Raw genomic sequence first — 20,153 nt, 5'->3', positions numbered from 1 at the left:
TGTGGCCAAGAGTAGCTCTAAGGACCCTATTACACTGTTCCGGCAGGACAAGCACCGATCAACAATAAACTCATTGATCAATGCATGTTTGCTTTAGCCAGGCTGATGCAAAGTGAATAAAGAATGAATGGTCACTACCATAGCCGTTCCTGACTCATTCAGTTCTAATGATTATCGGCAGCACATTCCTGATTACACAGAGAGAGATATGCTGTGTAATCATATATGTTTCATCCTGATGAAAGATGCTAATCGGCCAATTGGCAGCACAAATATACGGCACAAGCACCTACTCTTATAGAAACCATGAGAAGCATAGAAGTGTGGCATGATCTGAGACAGTCATACATGTAGCTGCTGATGGGTTGTTAAAGGGGTATTCCCTTTTTTAATAAGTTGTAGCATATCCACATATCTTACTTTCCGGTAGTTGCAGCTGCTGTGAACCCTGTTCTTTCAAACAATTGCAAGCAATTCTTAAAATTATATGTTACACAGTTACATATACAGAGAGTGAAAAAATATATGACACACATGATCATCACATTCAGTCCTCCTAAAACCAATAAGCCCTGGGTGATTGTAGCCATGTATGCCTCTTTTGAAAAATAATCCTTTATGAGGTTCTGAAGCACATCATTTTTCAGAAAAACTCAGTTCTTGTATAGTTTTTTTGCAGTTTTGCTAGCCAAATCCAGAAGTGAATTCAAAAGGAATAGGAAATATAAGGGAAGGACTTATTATTCTCCTTCCCACTGGATCCACTTCTGACTTTGGCTCAAAATACTAAATCAAAAACTGTAGTGGTATTTTTCCTGAATCAAGTGTGAGAAACACTGCGGGCAAATACCTGGTTCCAAAGTCTGCATCAAATCAGGTTATATTCTGCTGGTTTTGTGGGGCTTTCTAAAGCTGGACAATAGACATTATACTTTTGTCAGACGAACCTGCCAAGAACAATGGGTTCGGGCAACAAACTAACCTGTATTGGGGACTCCCGACTTTCCCCTGACATATGAAGTCAGGGGAGACAAGGATTGGGCGAAATTAATATTTTCGCCCAATCCTTTTTATCTCCCAGGAGATAAGCTGCTGCCAAAGCTGTCTTGCAGCAGCTTAACTTCCAAGCCTAGGGTCATTAGAGGACTCTTTGGTAGGCCAGTAAGATCCTGTCCACAGTTCTGTGCATGTTACCACCTATATTTCTACATATCTGCACTATACACCTTCATTCAATCACATGTCCTCCCAACTTAAGCCCAGGACACTAAGCTTTCTTCCATAACTGTTTCTGGTGTCATAGATAAAGCCCAGTTGTGGTCACCTATAAAGTGAATTATTGTAAGGGTTGTCAATATAAAGAAGTATAACAACAACTGTGCCATTACCTGAACTGAGCATTTTCCAAGACTAAAATAGTGTATTCTACTTATGGTAAAAGGTAGAAAATACAGTTTTTAGCGGATAACTGAAAAATGCTAACATAACAGAAAAAAAAGCAACAAACAAAAAAATAACTCAATACCATTTATGACAGTTTCCATTGTGTAGGAGGCTATTGTTTGTATTGTTGTTACTTCTCTACTTTATCTGAAATATTTCCTGCTTGAATAGGCTTGCAAATTGTGTTTTCAAACATTACATATAAACTTTTCAATGTGTTTTGTATCAAATTTATTTCTGTGATGATGCATTGTTGATTTAGAAGTGTATGAGAAAGCTTTTGGCAAAAGTGATGAATTTCAAAAGCCCATGATCCCCCTTCAAAGGAATGTATGATCGTTAACTGATCTGTTCAAATTACATTTTCTATTAAACATATTTCTTCGATATTTTGATGGTGTCTTTTTATGTTCCATGTCATTATTACTTAATTTTGCGGAATGGGTGCAGACCCATTCATTTTCAATGGGGCCGGAATGTGCTGTCTGCATCCGCATTTGCGGCTCCGCATCCGCATTTGCGGATCCGCACTTCCGCATCCGTGCTTCCGTTTCCGCCCAAAAAAATAGAACATGTCCTATTCTTGTCCGCAATTGCCATTTTCGATTATAGTGCTGGTGATGTGCGGTCCGCAAATTGCGGAATGCACATTGCCAGTGTCCTTGTTTTGCGGATCCGCAAAACACTTATGGACGTGTGAATGGACCCTAAAGCTGGAAGCAGACAACAAAGGATCACACCAGTGGCAATAGTTGAGAGGAGAGATGTACCTCCTTCCCATCACTGCAAAGTGATCTCTGCCCAGAGCATGCTTTGTGGAGCCAATGGAGAGAATGTATTAAGACCTCTGCAAATAACACTGAACATGCACATAGCGGACTCAATGGGAGGAATTTATTAAGACCACTGCACATCACAGAGTCTGTACACAACATACTCCGTTTGGGGAAATATATTAAGACTGATGTTTTATATGCGTGCTAGAATAAGATTAGCCAAATTTTTTAAGAGATTCGGGCCTCTTAAAGGGGTTCTCTGGTAATGAATTAAAATGGACGCTAGCAACCAGTCCTAGAATATGAACAGGACTGGTTGTCTCCACTTGCAGAGCTTCCTTGGGGGGTGTGAGGGGATCTGCCCTCACTACACGCTACGCCCTGGCATTTGCATATAGTACATATTGATGGCATATCATAGGCAGGATCGCATCATTACATCTATTGTACAGCAGAGTAGTGTGTACTTAGGCCTCAACCCCTCACTCCCACAGGCTGCTCTGCAAGCAGTTCTGCTCACATTTTAGAGTAGGTTGGTTGTAGCCATTTTAACTTATTCCCAGAGAACCCCTTTAAGAAATATGGTGCATCTCCTGGCAATCTATGCGCCAAAAAAACTAATGCAAGGCAGCTATGAAGTAGTGTAGATTTGTGCTATAATTTAGGCCTCTTGCACACGACCGTATGGCTTTTTCAGTATTTTCCGGTCCGCAAAAAAAGGATCCGCAAAAAAACGGATGCCGTTCACGTGCATTCCATTTTTTGCAGAACGGAACAGCTGGCCCCTGATAGAACAGTACTATCCTTGTCCGTTATATGGACAATAATAGGACATCTTCTATCTTTGAACGGAACGGAAATACGGAAACGGAAGGCATACGGAGTACCTTCCATTTTTTTTGCTAATCCATTGAAATGAATGGTTCCGTATACGGTCCATACACGGAACGCAAAAAACGGAGCGTAAACTAAAAAAAATGTGCAAGAGGCCTTATACCGGTTTCTGGCCTAAACTATAGTAAATATGTCAGGTTTCTGCAGCCCACGCTCATATTGCAAAGCACCACCCACATTTCTAAAATAACAAGGCATAAAATTAAAAAAAAAATTATATTTGTGCGCAAAATGCTGCTTGTGCAAAAATGTACCCGAAAACTTTGATAAATTCTCCCTAATGAGTCATTTTCTATTTGAAGTTTCTGCAATTTAATTACACAGCTAACTTAGAAATTTTTTATTTTTTTTGCTATAGCAAGAATTTCGTTTTGGTAGAGACGTCCAATATCTAGGTAGATGTTCAGAAAATATTTCTAGCTTGTTGCAGATTAGAAGTTCTCTTGATGATAATTGAATGAGACGTCATGTCATTCTAATGAGATTTTCTTGGAGAATTGCAGTGATGGTTCTTTGGTCTCTACATTAGGACCAGTTTCTACTTGACTGGCACTGTGATAGAAAAATGCCAATGTAGGTACTTATTTGAAAGTACAAAAAGTACATTTCCTAAATAAGAGGGGGATAATATCTAACATTATCATTAATAATATTTCACCCATGAAGCAAGGTTTGTTTTGGATAAATGTCTTCTCTTTATAATGCATAGTGAATTAGAGATATACAATTGAATGTTAAACCATATAGACAGGTATTGTACCTTTGTGTGACATTACTCAAAAACCTAAACATTTACGTTGGGCTACAGCTAACCCCAACATTCCTCCTCATGAAAGACAAGGATTTAAAAGGCTGAGATATTAGGAGTTCTTGGTGGGTTTATCACTATGTAGAGCTGATTTAGCTGTCCCCACATCTACATGTCAGTAAAGAGGAAAAGGAGACCCCTTATTTTCAATTCAAAACTTTAAAGAATCCAATATGGTGGAAAACTCAGGTCCGCTTTGTTAGTAATCTGACGTGCAACACATTTTGTACTTCTTCTGATAGAAAATACAGTCAGGTCCATAAATATTGGGACATGGACACAATTCTACCATTTTTGGCTCTATACACCATCACAATGGATTTGAAATTAAACTAACAAGATGTGCTTTACCTGCAGACTGTCAGCTTTAATCTGAGGGTATTTACATCCAAATCAGGTGAACGGTGCAGGAAATACAACAGTTTGCATATGTGCCTCCCACTTGTTAAGGAACCAAAAGTAATGGGACAATTGGCTTCTCAGCTGTTCCATGGGAAGGTGTGTGTTATTCTCTCATTATCCTAATTACAATGAGCAGATAAATAGTCCAGAGTTCATTTCCAGTCTGCTATTTGCATTTGGAATCTGTTGCTGTCAACTCTCAAGATGAGATCCAAAGAGCTGTCACTATCAGTGAAGCAAGCCATCATTAGGCTAAAAAAACACAACAAACCCTTCAGAGAGATAGCAAAAACATTAGGCATGGCCGAAACAACTGTTTGGAACATTCTTAAAAAGAAGAAACACATCGGTGAGCTCAGCAACACCAAAATACCCGGAAGACCACAGAAAACAACTGTGGTAGATGACCGAAGAATTATTTTCCTGGTGAAGAAAACGCCCTTCACAACAGTTGGCCAGATCAAGAACACTCTCCAGGAGGTAGGTGTATGTGTGTCAAAGTCAACAATCAAGAGAAGACTTCACCAGAGTGAATACAGAGGGTTCACCACAAGATGTAAACCATTGGTGAGCCTCAAAAATAGGAAGGCCAGATTAGAGTTTGCCAAACGACATCTAAAAAAGCCTTCACAGTTCTGAAACAACATCCTATGGACAGATGAGACTAAGATCAACTTGTACCAGAGTGATGGGAAGAGAAGAGTATGGAGAAGGAAAGGAACTGCTCATGATCCTAAGCATACCACCTCATCAGTGAAGCATGGTGGTGGTAGTGTCATGGCGTGGGCATGTATGGCTGCCAACGGAACTGGTTCTCTTGTATTTATTGATTATGCAACTGCTTATAAAAGCAGCAGGATGAATTCTGAAGTGTTTCGGGCAATATTATCTGCTCATATTCAGCCAAATGCTTCAGAACTCATTGGACGGCCCTTCACAGTGCAGATGGACAATGACCCAAAGCATACTGCAAAAGCAACCAAAGAGTTTTTTAAGGGAAAGAAGTGAAATGTTATGCAATGGCCAAGTCAATCACCTGACCTGAATCCGATTGAACATGCATTTCACTTGCTGAAGACAAAACTGAAGGGAAAATGCCCCAAGAACAAGCAGGAACTGGAGACAGTTGCAGTAGAGGCCTGGCAGAGCATCACCAGGGATGAGACCCAGCATCTGGTGATGTCTATGCATTCCAGACTTCAGGCTGTAATTGACTGCAAAGGATTTGCAACCAAGTATTAAAAAGTGAAAGTTTGATTTATGATTATTGTTCTGTCCCATTACTTTTGGTCCCTTAACAAGTGGGAGGCACATATGCAAACTGTTGTAATTCCTGCACCGTTCACCTGATTTGGATGTAAATACCCTCAAATTAAAGCTGACTGTCTGCAGTTAAAGCACATTTTGTTCGTTTCATTTCAAATCCATTGTGGTGGTGTATAGAGCCAAAAATGTTACAATTGTGTCCATGTCCCAATATTTATGGACCTGACTGTAATTCCTGTGTTCATCTTTTTTCTGTCTAAAGCTATTCTTCATATTGGATTCTTCATATTCTTTGGAATGGAGTTTGGCCTGGAGGGTGTCCTGTTTTTCTTCCTCTTTATTGCCAAGTTTCCACTTGAAAGCCAATGTCTCTTAAAGCGACAACCGCAGCACTAGTGTTGATCGAGCACCGTAGTGCTTGGGGGCTCGGGCCGAACACATCGGGATGTTCGTGTGCTCGACCTATGGTTCATAGGAAAATGTCAGAAATTGATGGAAATACCACCGAAATGGTTCGGGAACAGCATGGGGAGGATGTCTGGATGCATCTTGGACTCCCAGGTCGCTGCTGGGAACAATGTTGTCTGATTAGTATAGCACTTTTACAGACTGACAATAATACGCACAAAGCCGAAGATGAAATCGATTTTAGAGGAAAAATGTTAGGAAAAATAAAGTGCTTGTATATAAAGTGCAAGTGCTGCCAAAATTTTTGTTGATTTTCGGAACTGGGGCCATGATTAAGAGGGATGGCCGGTGGCATCCGTATTGCGCCGCAAGAGGTGACATTTGTGGACCAGCACAAGACAAACCACAGTGAAAGCATTTGCCAAGAATGTTTTCATTAATCAACAATGAAAGTCAGAGGTTCGAAGACGATCTGACAGGCGATCCGGCGGCATTATTTCCATGACCCGCCGAGCAGCTTCCGGGAAACCAAAGTCTTTGGGTTCCGGGGGAAGTATGGTTGCAAAGCTGAAACTTAAACTAACTGATGGAAGGGCACTACCAGGAGTGGAGCTTGCGGCTTAATTTGACTCAACACGGCAAACCTCACCCGGCCCGGACACAGAAAGGAATGTCTTTGTTGACTCTAGATAACTTCTGCCTGATCGCACATCCCCGTTTTCTTTTATGCACCTAACATCGTGACCACGGGTAACAGCGAATCAGTGTTCGATTCCGGAGAGGGAGCCTGATAAACGGCTACCACATCCAAGGAAGGCAAGCGGGGGGGGGGGCGCAAATTACCCACTCCCGACTTGGGGAGGTAGTGACGATAAATAACAATGCAGGACTCTTAAGAGGCCCTGTTATTTGAATGAGTAATAAAAAATTACAGGCAATGTCACTGGTATTTAGGATGAGGAAACGTTATACAGGAGAGGTATCACAGGTAATGTCACTGTTCTCAGCGTCTACGCAAAAAGTACACTGTATGTCACAGATATGCGAGGGCCTGCAAGTGAGCTGACCATCACAAATATTATAGGCGAGGGCCTGCTGCCGCTTTTTTGACTCTAGATAACTTCTGCCTGATCGCACGTCCCCGTGACGTCGATGATCCATTTGGATGTCTGCCCTATCAACTTTTGATGTTCTGTAATGCGCCTAACATGGTGGCCACGGGGAATCAGTGTTCGATTCTGGAGAGGGAGCCTGAGAAACTGCTACACATCCAAGGAAGGCAAGCGGGGGCACGCAAATTACCCACTTCCAACTGTCACAAGAGGACACCATCTATTGAAAAATTTAATTTTATGTCACAGAAAAAATGTTGAAGCACTCACGTTACACAGCAGATGTGGGCCTGGTCAGGTCACTGTCAGAAGCATATTTTTATTATCTTATTATATCCATCCAAAAGTTTTTTGGAGCCACTGGCCAACGTTTCGGTCAGCGATAGACCTTGATCACGGCCGTAGTCATGGTGCTATGTGGTGGAGTAGGATGGCCATCCTACTCCACCACATAGCACCATGACTACGACCGTGATCAAGGTCTATTGCTGACCAAAACGTTGGCCAGTGGCTCAAAAAAACTTTTGGATGGATATAATAAGACAATAAAAATAAGCATTTGACGTAACAGCAAAAAGAGAGTGCCGTGGTCTTTTCTTCAAATACATGAACTTTGTATACCACTGAGCACCTCCCTGCACACGTTGAGGAGTGCCGTTCAACCTTTTCTTCATACTGTCAGAAGCAGACACCGTCTATTGAAAAATTAAAGGGAAACTGTCATCAACTTTATGCTGCTCATACTAATGGCAGAATAAAGTAGAGACAGGTGAGTTAATTTCAGTGGTCTGTCATTTATAAGGTAAAATTAAGTGGTTGCCGAGAACCATCATAATCATTGCAGCCCAGGCCTTGAAAAGAGTCAAATCTAATCTTGAGAAGAGTCATGGTTATTCATAATCTCCTGCTCTCCCTGCCCACCTGCATAAAGTTGATGACAGGTTCCCTTTAAATTTTATGTCACAGAAAATTTTTTGAAGCGCACACATTACACAGCAGATGCGAGCCTGGTAAGGTCACTGTCAGAAGCGGACACCGTCTAAAGACAAACTGCACTGGATATCACTGATATTTTAGGGATGCGCACACTTTAAACAGAAGATGTGGTGCAAATAATGTAACTGTCCGCAGCGGCCTATTACACTGTATTTTGCGCAGAATGCGCTAAAAATATATATTGCTGCTGTCACACACAATAGTCCTTAAAAGGACTTTTGGGTCTCTGAAAAGTTTTTTGTATAAAAATCTTCCTATTACACTCCCTACACTGTCTGTCCTTTTCTATGCACAGTTCTCCCTAACACTTAGCAATTTAGCACAGGTTGCGCAACAAACATATATTGCTGCTGTCACACACAATAGTCCTTACACAACAAACGGAGTGCTGCCACAATATTTGCCAATAAAAAATCAAATTTTATTCATATCGCAATTAAAATAATATCATACTATACACATCATAAGTATAAATACGTGGGGACAACACAGTCATGCATCACCCTGTCAACACACCCGTGTAGAAACTGCTGAATAGTATACCCCCATATAGTCAGTAATCATGGAAAAATTTCCTGGTAAATAATCTGAAATGGGGATATGCAGTATGGAAACCTATCTAGGATAAAGGCATGCCTCCCTTACAACTGATTACCGCATCACCAAGGCATAGACCACATAGGTCAAACACAAAACCGGGGGTGCAAGTGGTGAGATGGAACATACCGATAAAGCAGGGGCTGCTGGCAGGGTCAAAAGCGCTCCTCAACGCGCGTTTCGCGTAATTGCTTCCTCAGGAGGAGTTAGATAAAGGGGGAAATAAGGGAGATTTAAAAAGGGGCCGCTCACCTATCAAATGCTCTGATTGGATCACGTGACCTATTCCATGATTCTACGTCAGTGTGTCGGCGCATGGCTAGCCGACGTCCGCCACGTCCTGAGACTTCCGCCCTTCCCCTGAGGCCGGTGGAGGAGAGGGCGGTCACACGTCAATGACGTTGATCGCCGTCGCCACCACCAAGCCTATACAAGAGAGGAACAGCCGAAGCCGGCGCGCGGATCGGCCAGACATGCGCACACATAACGCAGATGAATCACAGCAATGGCGATCACTGCAGGTATTCACATGTATACATTCAGTGCATTAAGGGAAGTATAAAACTAAGTCCTATCTATTGCAAACAATTCAGATGGTGTCTAATGACAAAACACACTTGCAAGGACTTTTGGGTCTCTGAAACGTTTTTGCACAGAAATAATATTCAATTACACTCCCTACACTGTCTGTCCCTTCCTATGCTCAGCTCTCACTGACTTCGAATGAGCCAAATAACTTTGAATATAGCACCCGATAACGCATTCCAGCCAGCCAATCACTGTAATGCCAGTAGCCAACATGACTACTGGCATTACAGTGAGGGCAGTACTTATCTGCACGTTTAATGGCTGCTTAGCTGCCACGAAACGTGCGGGAAGGAGACTTGAGCATTGCGCTCAAGCACATGCGGTACTCGGCCGAGTACCGCCATGTGCCGAGCATAGGGATGCTCGAGCCGAACTGGTAATCGGCTGAGCATGCTCGCTCAACACTACACAGCACCTATACTTATAAGCCAATACAAGCCACAATACAATTATAAGTCTATTGCACAAACCATCCCAGGTGAGAAAGAGAGACATTTGCTCTCTGGTATTTCCCATTGTTCATCCTACATACTGTCCTGTGTAGGCCTCTGCTTGTTTTTTCCAGCTTATTTTCCAGTTTGTGCCTATATGCTACAAGGTTACATATATTTTTTTTCACAAAGCATACTAAGGCAGCTCTCCAATTTAAGGGCAATAACAAATATCTTCCAGCACCCTGTGAGGGTCGCAAAAGCAGAATGTTGGTGTTAGTGTACATTCATACCTAAATTTGAGGTTTTGATTAACGTTACTCTTAAGCAAGTTTAGCCTAAAATCAATTAACTATTTTTGGAGGTCGGAATGAAGTTCAGTTCTAAGTTCCATCAGGCAACCCATTCTTCATGTTTTAATATCATTTTTTGTTTTATGAATGATAGTTATTTTGTTTTCATGTATTCAAAATGTTTTTTTCTAATCTTAGGTTAAAAGTGTTAACCTCTCTGAAGGCGAGCACCTGTCTATTCGAGGTATAAATGAGGATGGTCTTGTGGTCTTAGCAAATGAAACTCTTCTGGTTGAAGGTCAGGTCATCCGAAGTCCAACCAATACCCTTGCAGTTTACTTCAAAACATTCCAAGATGATACAATCGGAACCTTTCAGCTGCATTATCAAAGTAAGTATGTTACGTTTGAACTCCAATAAACCCATTAAAGTCAGTGTACCATTCACCATATAGGCCTGATTACTAGTGTTGAGCGCGAATATTCAAAAAGCAAATTTTTATCGCGAATATCGACACTTCGAGATTATTTGGAATATAGCGGAATATATTTATAAAATCAAATATTGTTTTTTTTTGTTTTTTTTAGCACAGTACACATCAGGTGATCATCACTCCCTTCTTCTAGCTTGTGGGCCAATGAGAAGGCTTTGTCACAGCTTAGCAACATCTCTAGCAACCAATAGAAAAGTTGCCTACCCCTTACTATATAAGAACCTCCCGAGTAGCTATTTTCTAAAGTGTATTGCAGTTATGAAAGAGACAGGAGTGTGATTGCTGTGCTCTGTGCTGTGTGTTATTACTGTATTTTCCTCCGTATAAGACTACTTTTTAACGCATGAAAATCTTCTCAAAAGTCGGGTGTCGTCTTATACGCCGGGTGTCGTCTTATATGCCGGTATACGGCGTGCTGAAACTTACTTCCTAGCTGGACTGGAGATGCTATCCTTCTCCAGCTTCAGGGACAGGCGCCCTTTAGCTGAGCCACCGTGCGCTGCATCCCGGCCAGCCACTCCTGAAGCAGCCCCCTCTCCCTGCTCTCAGTGGTTTTCTCGTGCCGGCAGTATCACATTGCGTACTACCGCTCAGATCGTCTTGAAGACAGGGAGGGCTGGGCAGGCAGGGAGAGCTGACCCACCCAATCCAAACAGGCTTTGTATGCAGTGTGCACAGAAAATACGGGTACATTGCTTGCCGTGATTGGCTGGTTGTTGTATACTTGGTTGGATTGGCGATTCTGAGGGAAGGCAGGGGGAAGCAGGAGCATCTGCACTTCAGCCAATTCTAATGTTGGAATGGCGAATCTCTAATGAAGTTTGGTGTGCGTCTTATCTGTGGTGAAAAAACAGAGTCTATCTGGGGAGCAGATACATGTGGTGGTGAATACAGTACAGCAACAGTATCTGTACCTGTTCATACAGTACAGCACCAGTATCTGTACCGGTTCATACAGTACAGCACCAGTACATACAGTACAGTATACAAATGGCTAACAGTCAAGACCCCATCATGGCTCTACCAGCAAGAAGAAAGAAATATGAAGCCAGTTTCAAACTTAAAGTTGTAAACTTTGCCATGGAACATAATGAATGCGCTGCTGCAATACAATATGGAGTACCAGAAAAGATGGTTCGGGACGGGAAAGAAAATGAAAAAGCATTAAAGAGTATGCCAAGGGGTAAGTGTGCATTAAGAAGAGGCACCCCACATTGGCCAGAACTCGAAAAACATGTAGCAGACATGGTGAATGACCATCGCCAAAACGGTTATGTAGTGACACGAAATAAAATACGTGTATTTGCACTTCAGTGGGCCAAATCTAACCCAGATTACAGCAACAGATTTAAGGCCACTGTATCCTGGTGTACTAGATTCTTGGAAAGGCATAATATGGTACTGAGGCAAAAGACGAAAATTGCACAACAAAGTAAATTGCGTTGGAGGGGTAGTCTTATACGGCGAGTATACCCTAAATCCTATATTTTAACTGGAAAAGTTGGGGGTCGTCTTATACTCCCAGTCGTCTTATACGCCGCAAAATACGGTACATTAGACAGTTAACTTATATATATAATTCAGATAGTTAGGGGGAAATAGTCAGTGTAGGTTAGATTGATCTACAGTGTAGGTGATTCCAGTGCAGGGTGTTAGGCAGTGTGATAGGTTCTGCTGTCCATACATACATGCTACAGACATAGTGCTGTGATGTCACAAGTTGCAAGTATTGCAAAAAAATATGCGCATCATTAATTGCCGAAAATTCGCAAGTGCAAATATATTGGAGCACTCTATCTGCATATAAAGCTATTCTAATGTTCTGCCGTGCCAACCATTTTCTCCAGTCTCAGGAAACTTATACCAGCTTGAAAAATGTAGCATAAGTGACCCACGCCGGTATTTCGCGCGCATAATACATAATCTTGAATCCTGGAATTCGCAAATATATGACGAATATTCTACAAAATACTCAGGAAATATCGCGAATTTGAATATTGCCCCTGCCGCTCATCACTACTGATTACTATATTCGCATGATCAGACGTATATCCCCAGTAGAATTCTATGTGAACACAGTTGTTAATGGGCTAAAATAGCAAAATAATTTAAAGGGTTTTCCAATTTTTTTTTACTGATGACAGCTGTTTGAAAAGACAACGGCGCTCGCAGTAGCGCCACGGCCTTCTCTCTACTCACTAAACACAGCACCTTTCATTTGATAGTGGCTGTGCTTGGTACTTTTCACCCCTGCCTCTTCCAGTGGGGAGCTCCAATTCCCCCTGCAGCTATTTATTTACCTGGCTGCAGCGGTGACATTCTGTGCACACCACATTACCACCACAGCCAATCACTGGCCTCAACAGTGACATCCCATATACTACTGAGTCTGTAATTAGCTGCATGGACCAAAGGATAGTGCTGTGAGAAGCAGGGAGAAACGGTGTAAGTAGTGCCTTTTTTGTTATTGCCATTTACAACAGACGCACAACTTTTTCTTTCATTGAAGAACCGCTTTAATATCATATATTGATTGGCTAACAAAATGCGGATGTGAGTGGTGTACAAACAAACAAATAAAGAAAATTCTGTTTTCTGATGAATTACAGACATACATAAGTGAACCTAGCTAGTTTTTCAAAGTCCTTAAGAAGCAAGAGCATTTTGTTTTTAAAAGCCGAGCCATCTGTGTACATTCATTTCCCATGTGTTGGTTTTGTTTGATTAGATGAAAGTTGAATTTTTGTTCTCTAGAGTATCACGTGAATGGATGTATTTTAAGATGTGAGAGACTGTTCTTCAGAAAACATAACAAAGATACGGTATACTCTGAAAATGTGCTGAAAACACAAGTTCTTGTTCTATGTACATCTGTATCTGCACATATCACACTGGATTCATGAAAAGACTGCTGCCTGACAAACAAAGCTGGATGGAAATATTATACAGAAATTGGTATAACCCACCGATTTCAAAAGGATAGGTCAATGATGTATAAATTAGATGCCAGGGAAAGAAGTATCTCGCATGTAGGACTTCAACATGCCCAATTCTTTGTTTCTGTGGGAGAGAGAAAGCTTCCGGTGCTAGGATCGGATTCCCCCGTATGCCGGATATGGTAAGGTTGGGTCCCGATCCTTACCCCCCCCCCCCCAATCTAAGATGGCAGTGGCCAGCAAGCGAGGCATGCATGCACAATAAGATTTCTCTTTCCTCTCACATAATAGAGGAGAGAGAAAGCTGGATACCGACACCCAGCCCCCATTACTATTGGTCCCTGTTCATGTCATCTCCATTACAGTATATTAACTAAACACAGCCAGGACATGGCTCAGTACAGTTGTTCTGGGTAGAGAGATCAGACCATTGTCCTGGCTGTGCATTTAATGATAAAAAAAAATAAAAAAAACACACAAAACAATTTATAAACTGTCCGCCCATAACTGTTGGTCAGTGGGCGTCCATCACTAGGCATCTGTTACTGTTGGTCAGTGGGCATCTGTTACTAGACATCCGTTAGTGTCCATATCTAACTGTCGGTCAGTAGGTGTCCATTACTGTCTGTCTGTAACTATCAGTCAGTGGGCATTCATTATTATCGATCCACTACTGTCGGTCAGTGGGAGTTTGTTACTAGGCGTCCATTACGGTCCATCCATAACTGTCGGTCAGTGGGCATCCGTTACTGTCCATCCATTACTGTTAGTCAGTGAACATTCATGATTGTCCATCCGTTACTGTCGATTAATGGACGTCTATTACTGGGTGTCTGTTACCGTCCATCCATTACTGTTGGCCCGTTAGCATCCATTTCTAGGCGTCTGATACAGTCCACCTGTAACTGTCGGTCAGTGGGCGTCTATTCCTAGACATCCATTAGGGTCAATCCGTAACTGTTGGTTAGTGGGCATTCATTATTGTCCCTCGATGGGTGAAGCGCACAGCATATATATGAGTTTTGATGCACCGACAGTTCAGATAGTGAGATGGACAGAGCTTCAGAGGTGGAAATGTATTCAGACAGCGGTAACTCAAGCTCCGCTTCCATCCACGAACCCCGTAGCCCTATTGAGGTGGAAGACGTCGCCACATCATCACATTCATGGCCCAGTGTTGCTGTCCCTTCCACAGTGTGGGATCCTGCAACTTCATTTTCACTCCAAGTACCCCACTCAAATTAATATGGATTTTTTTTTTTTACCCCTTATGATTTTTCACATTTGTTTGTGGACGATAAAGTCCTGGAAATAATTGTACAGCAGACTAACCTGTATGCTACACAGTTTGCTGTACAAAAGCTGTCATGTGTTTACTTAAAAAGGTCGACCCCCACAAGTATTTCTGAAATTAACACATTTTTGCGCATTACCATAATATGGGCATAGTAAAAAAGCCTTCTGTCCATTCCTACTGGGCTGCAAGTACTGTCCACTTAGGGTCCATTCACATGTCCGCAAGTGTTTTGCAGTCCGCAAATTGCGGATCTGCAAAACACGGACACCGGCGGACCGCACATGCCAGCAGTGGAGTAACGTGGGTTGCCAGCTCCCGGGGCAAGGCAAGTATTGTCCCCCCCCCCAACCTGTGGCCACGCCCCTTTTCACAGATAATGTAGTATATATCACCTGCAGTCCTATGTAACACCTCAGATAACACGGTGATAACTCTCTGTGTACAGATAATGTAGTAGATGGGTGTGAGGCCCCAGATTTCAGAACACGCACAGTGTGACCTGAGGTCTGGGGCCAGGCTGCTACAGCATGGGCCAAATTCTATATCCAGCCTCTTATCACTATAGAACATACAGGGTAATACAGCGCTCCATACCTCTTACATCCCGTGACGTCTCTTTGATGTAGATGTTCTCTTTCCTCATCTTCTCCTTTCAGACCTTCAGACCAGACCACCAATTTTCAGCCATTTCTCATCTCTGCAGTTTGACTAAAAAAATCGTAGTTTACTACTTTTCCATCATCCTCCCATCTTCTGGACAAATCATCCTACCATCCCCAATACTGTGCCGCTGTGATCCCCAATACAATGCTGCAGAAGCAGATAAGCCCCCTGGTAATACTACTACTATGCAGATAGTGCCCTTCAATAATTATTGGCACACAGTGCCCTAAAATAACTGCGCCCAGCAAATAGTGCCCCTGATACTAATAGTGTAAACGTAATGTCCCCCAAAAATAACTGTGGTAAGCTGATACTGTGCCAAGGTGCCCCCACAGTAATAGTGCTCCCAAAAGTCCCACCAATAGTAATAATTCTCTGCTAGAGCACACATGGTAGTAATAGTGCTCCTACAGTGCCCCCAACATGTCCCCACTTTGCCCCAGAAGTAATAATGCTCCTATAGTGCCCATACTAGTAATCATGTTCCCACTAGACCCCCAGTAGTAATAAAACCCACCATAATGCCCCCCGTAGTAATAATTCTCCTTATAATGTGACAGTGCAAAAAATAACCCCTTTTAATGCCAGTTGAGCTAATGTCCCCATAGTGCCCCCATAATGTGCCAGTATAAAATATCCCTATATAGTGCCCCCAGTAAATGCCCCCATAGTGCTCCTCTCCCCCTTCCTCCTAGTGCCCCCCATAATGTATCAGTATAAAATGCCCCATATATAGTGCCCCTGTAGACTTCAGTTTCCCCATAATTTGCAAGTATAAAATACCCCTTCTTAGTGCCCCCGTAGATGACCTCATAGTACTCCTCTCCCTCTTCTCCATAGAACCCACCATAATGTGTCCCAGTATAAAATGCCCCTATATAAAATAATCCTTATTTGTGGCCTCAGTAGATGCCCCCAATAATGTGCCAGTAAGAAGTGCCCCCATAGTGCCACCCAATAATGTGCCAGTAAAAAGTGCCCCCAATAATGTGCCAGTAAGAAGTGCCCCCATAGATGCCCCCACAGTGCCCCCCAATAATGTGACAGTAAGATGTGCACCCATAGATGCTCCCCACTGTGTGCTGTCCGCATCTTTTCCAGCCCCATTGAAAATGAATGGGTCCGCACCCGTTCCGCAATTTTGCGGAACAGGTGCGGACCCATTCATGCGGACGTATGAATGGACCCTTAACCTCTGTGTTTGTCCAGAAACCACTATGAAGCCCAAAAGGGGTTTATGCATTTTTGGGATAATTGTCCCCCAGAACTGACCCAGCCTAGGATCATCTAAAAAAATTGTGGCCCTTTATTGCCCTCCTTAAGGATTCATTCTTAAAATTATACACTGATAAAAATCTGTTTGTCGATGAGTCCCTTTTCAGTTTTAAAGGTCGCCTTTCCTTCCAACAATTTATTCCCTCCAAGCATGCAAGGTATTAGGTAAATTAATATAAGATGTGCGAGAGCACGACAGGCTGTGTGGATGTTTGTTCAAAGCTTTTTTATACATCTCCTTTGTGAGTATAATAACATTTTTAAAGACTATTTTTCTGGTGGATCTTTACTATGTGCACAAAATTGTAACCTCCGCAGAAGGATCGTTCGTGATAGGGCTATCCTTGCTGGAACTCGGATGTTTGGCTGCATGAGAGGAGCCTGATATTTCCTGATCTCACTTGGTAGTCATTAACTACACTTGGCAGCGCGATCACCTTCATGAAATAAATACTTTTGAATGTGAACTGTGCCCACTTCACACGGAGATCAGCAGCGCCGAAAAAAAGAAACCATCTCAATGTAAAAAATAACTTTTTCATTTAATTTTGCGACAGGCTATGCCTGGAGTCTCTCTGTATATGAGGGCAGAGACCGCCTACTTAACCCCCCAGGCTCCGAAATTATTAGAACATCAGGGAAAATGTTGTGGGACCTATTAGCGCCATTCCTGCACAAAGTATATCACGTATATACTGATAATTTTAGAATCAGTGTACCCCTTTAACGATATGTAGATATTTATATGTGCCCATTAGTCTTCATGCAGTGTTTACAATGATCCCTCTGTTTATGCTCTGTGTGCCTTATATTCTTATAAAAAGCGATCTTATTCATATGTAAATCACCTCTGTCAGGAGCCCAAGGGGTTGTCCCACAATCTCCTGGAGCCCAGCCGCGCCCATCGATCCGGAGCCCAGCACCGCCTACTACTTAATTTATTCACTGCACTATACTGACATCATGTAATCTCTGCTCCGTAGTCTCGCGCAGGCGCAGTGGGCGAGACTACTGTACTGTACTGTACTGTAGTCTGTGCCCATGCGGACTACTGGCATCGGCTTCAACTTGTCCACTGCTCAAGCACCGACTCCCTGCACACCCCGATCGGACTGAAAAAGACTCTTTCTCTGCGCAAGTCAGTCCTAGGCGGAGGAATCTTCTGGCAGAGAAAAAGTATTTTCCGGTCTGATCGGGGTGCGCAGGGAGCCGGCGCATGCGCAGTGGACAAGTTGAAGCCGGTGCCAGTAGTCCGCACGGGCGCAGACTACAGTGTCCACTGTGCCTGCGCGAGACTACGGAGCAGAGATTACATGACGTCAGGATAGTGCAGTGAATAAATTAAGTAGTAGGCGGTGCTGGGCTCCGGATCGATGGGCGCGGCTGGGCTCCAGGAGATTGTGGGACAACCCCTTGGGCTCCTGACAGAGGTGATTTACATACGAATAAGATCGCTTTTATAAGACTATAAGGCACACAGAGCATAAACAGAGGGATTATTGTAAACACTGCATGAAGACTAATGGGCACATATAAATATCTACATATCATTAATCCTGGTGACAGAATCCCTTTAAATCACTCCATACTGCAAGCACAGATGCTTAAAGAGTGGGATTCCTACAACTGCTGGTGTCCAAGCATTTGGCGAAAGGAGCATCCTTTGCCCTTGCAGGTGACCAGCTGCTTGCAGCGAAGTGGAAGGACAGGAAGGATGTCTACATTCTGAACACCCTGGACGCAGACAACACAGTTAGGGAGAGCGAGACTACTGTTGAAAAGCACAAACTGATCCGTGTAACAGACTATAACAACTTTATGGGAGGAGTGGAATTTTTGGACTAGGCACTTCAACCCTCTCTGGTGAAGCGAAAAAACAAGACCTGGTGCAAAAAGGTAGCATTCAGATTGCTACCTATAATAGCTTTGTTTTATTTAAAAAGGCCCAAGGAATGCTCGGCTTCCTCGAATTCCAGGAGAGGTGATTGAGAGTCCCCTATTTGAGTCCTCTGCCCCTGAACATGCCTTTGAATCTGAGGATATTTGAAGATGATCAGAACACCATTTCCTTCACCCCATCCCTATTACTGCCACCCAGAAATACCCTCAAAAATGATGCCAGGTGTGTAGCAAGCATGGAAGGAGGAGGGATACCGATTTTACTGGCCCAGTTGCCCATCACAACAAGGCCTTTGTAATTTCCCTTATTTTGAAACATACCATACGGTTTCCAATTATAAATTTTATTTCTTACCAAAAATGGTGGGTAGGAGGGGGCTTTTCAGGAAGTTAAATTATTCTCATTTTCTGTTTAGTTCCAGGGAGAGAGGGTCATTTATTGGGTCAGACAACCCAGATAAATGTAGTTATGTGCCCAAATGTACAGTGTATAAGAAAATGTATCCATATCCTGCAGCCTATTGCTAGGGTCCATTCCTATTCTGCAATGTGAGGTTGTCTTTCAAATGTAAAATAGCCCATAAAGCCGTTATGACTTCATGACAGACTAATCTTTCACCATTAAAGAGTACTCCCCAAACTTTAAAAATGGCCAAACACTAGTAAATCAGAAGTTCAGAAGTTACAGTTGTTAATTATGCCAAGTATATTTAAAAAAATATAACTTTAACTTTATTGTTTTGTTTCTGTGGTTTTCTTTTTGTTTTGTTTTTGTGGCAGCCATTTTTTTCAACAGCCATTTATTAATCTATGTTTCTAGGATCATTCATATGAACAATCAGAATCCCTCAAACAACTAATCAGCCCCATTCTTGCCAGTCAAACTTTTATATACCGTATATATATATATATATATATATATATATATATATATATATAAAAAGATGAGTGAATCTCTAAAATTTGATTTGGCTCGGATTGTAACGAATAGGTCGTCAGATTCAATTCTGGTACAAATAAGTTCTACTTGAATCAAATGTGCTCAGATTGCCTGAAGTCTTCTAGGCCTGTATCCAACCCCTTTAAAAATGACAAATATGATTATGGGTAAACAGATGGTCACCGTTGGTAACAGTCAGATTTTTATTTTTTTATATAAAAAAACAGAATCTGCATTTTTTTTAAATTTGAGATGAATTTGATTAATTTAGAATTGATTCCCTCATCTCTATGTGTATGGGCAGCTTTAGAAGTATTGCATTGAATTCAGAAAATACCAGTTGCTGTAAATAAAATCTGCTTTCTACTGTCAGTGTGTGCCTGCTAACCATTGATTGGAATTCCCTTAAACCCTCCAAGGTTATTATTGGGCATCTATTATAAAGGGAGCCTTACTGATAACAGCATGATAGCAGGGAATTGTTGTTTATGCCTTGCCTTAATGAAGTCATTAAGGTGGATTGGAACTGGAGCATGGCTTTAATGAAGGAAACATTCAGTCCATGACATTTATTCCAAAATCTATATTAACTACAGTGTAAATATGAATTAGCATTTATCTATTTATTACATATTC

The 20,153-nt window shown here is 42.2% G+C and overlaps 1 protein-coding gene across 1 annotated transcript in view; it reads left to right on the top strand.

The window, feature by feature from the left end:
• SEZ6L (seizure related 6 homolog like) overlaps positions 1–20,153 on the top strand; it is a 420,457-nt gene that overhangs the window by 262,285 nt on the left and 138,019 nt on the right. The window contains exon 4 of the mRNA XM_040416561.1: positions 10,213–10,405. Within this exon, the coding sequence (XP_040272495.1) occupies positions 10,213–10,405 (193 nt within the window). The remainder of the gene's footprint in view (positions 1–10,212; positions 10,406–20,153) is intronic.

This window comes from Bufo bufo, chromosome 2 (genome assembly GCF_905171765.1).
Source record: "Bufo bufo chromosome 2, aBufBuf1.1, whole genome shotgun sequence".
NCBI classification, from domain to species: domain Eukaryota; kingdom Metazoa; phylum Chordata; class Amphibia; order Anura; family Bufonidae; genus Bufo; species Bufo bufo.
This window is presented reverse-complemented; position numbering and strand designations above follow the sequence as displayed.